The sequence below is a fragment of the Trypanosoma theileri genome (genome assembly GCF_002087225.1).
Source record: "Trypanosoma theileri isolate Edinburgh chromosome Unknown TM35_Tth_12_V1, whole genome shotgun sequence".
Lineage (NCBI taxonomy): Eukaryota > Euglenozoa > Kinetoplastea > Trypanosomatida > Trypanosomatidae > Trypanosoma > Trypanosoma theileri.
In genome coordinates, this window is record NW_021639854.1 from 299,762 (window position 1) to 300,144 (window position 383).

Here is a 383-nt window from a genome sequence, read left to right on the forward strand (position 1 = left end):
GCTGCTGCAGAACAGGAGCGTGTGGCTGCGGTGAATGCCCTTCAAAGCATGAAGGCTGAATTGGAGGGTCAACGACAGCGCATCCACGAGCTGGAGGATCTGGTTTCTCAATTTAATGTCGATATGAGTGGTGTAATGTCACTTATTGGAGAACGATTTCGTGGATGTGACGAGTTGGTTAACTTGAAGTTAAGAGAGTTAAACTTTTCGTTGATCTTGCAGGGTTCAGCTGATGATGAAATGTTACAGCATGTGGAGAAGCTGAAGACTGAGAATGATCAGCTGCGAGAGGAGCTGCGTACTTTGCAGGAGGTCCACTCTGAGGAGATGGAGGAACTTGCACGGGAGGCTGCGGACCGTATTGCGGAGCACGATGAGTTGCT

At 49.3% G+C, this 383-nt stretch overlaps 1 protein-coding gene across 1 annotated transcript; it reads left to right on the forward strand.

The window, feature by feature from the left end:
* Positions 1-21: 21 nt before the first annotated feature.
* Positions 22-381, forward strand: TM35_000122280 (uncharacterized protein; the record flags this gene model as incomplete). Its single annotated transcript, XM_029025203.1, has 1 exon — positions 22-381. A coding segment is annotated over one exon (360 nt), but the record flags the coding sequence as incomplete, so codon positions are not given.
* Between the last annotated feature and the right edge of the window lie 2 nt (positions 382-383).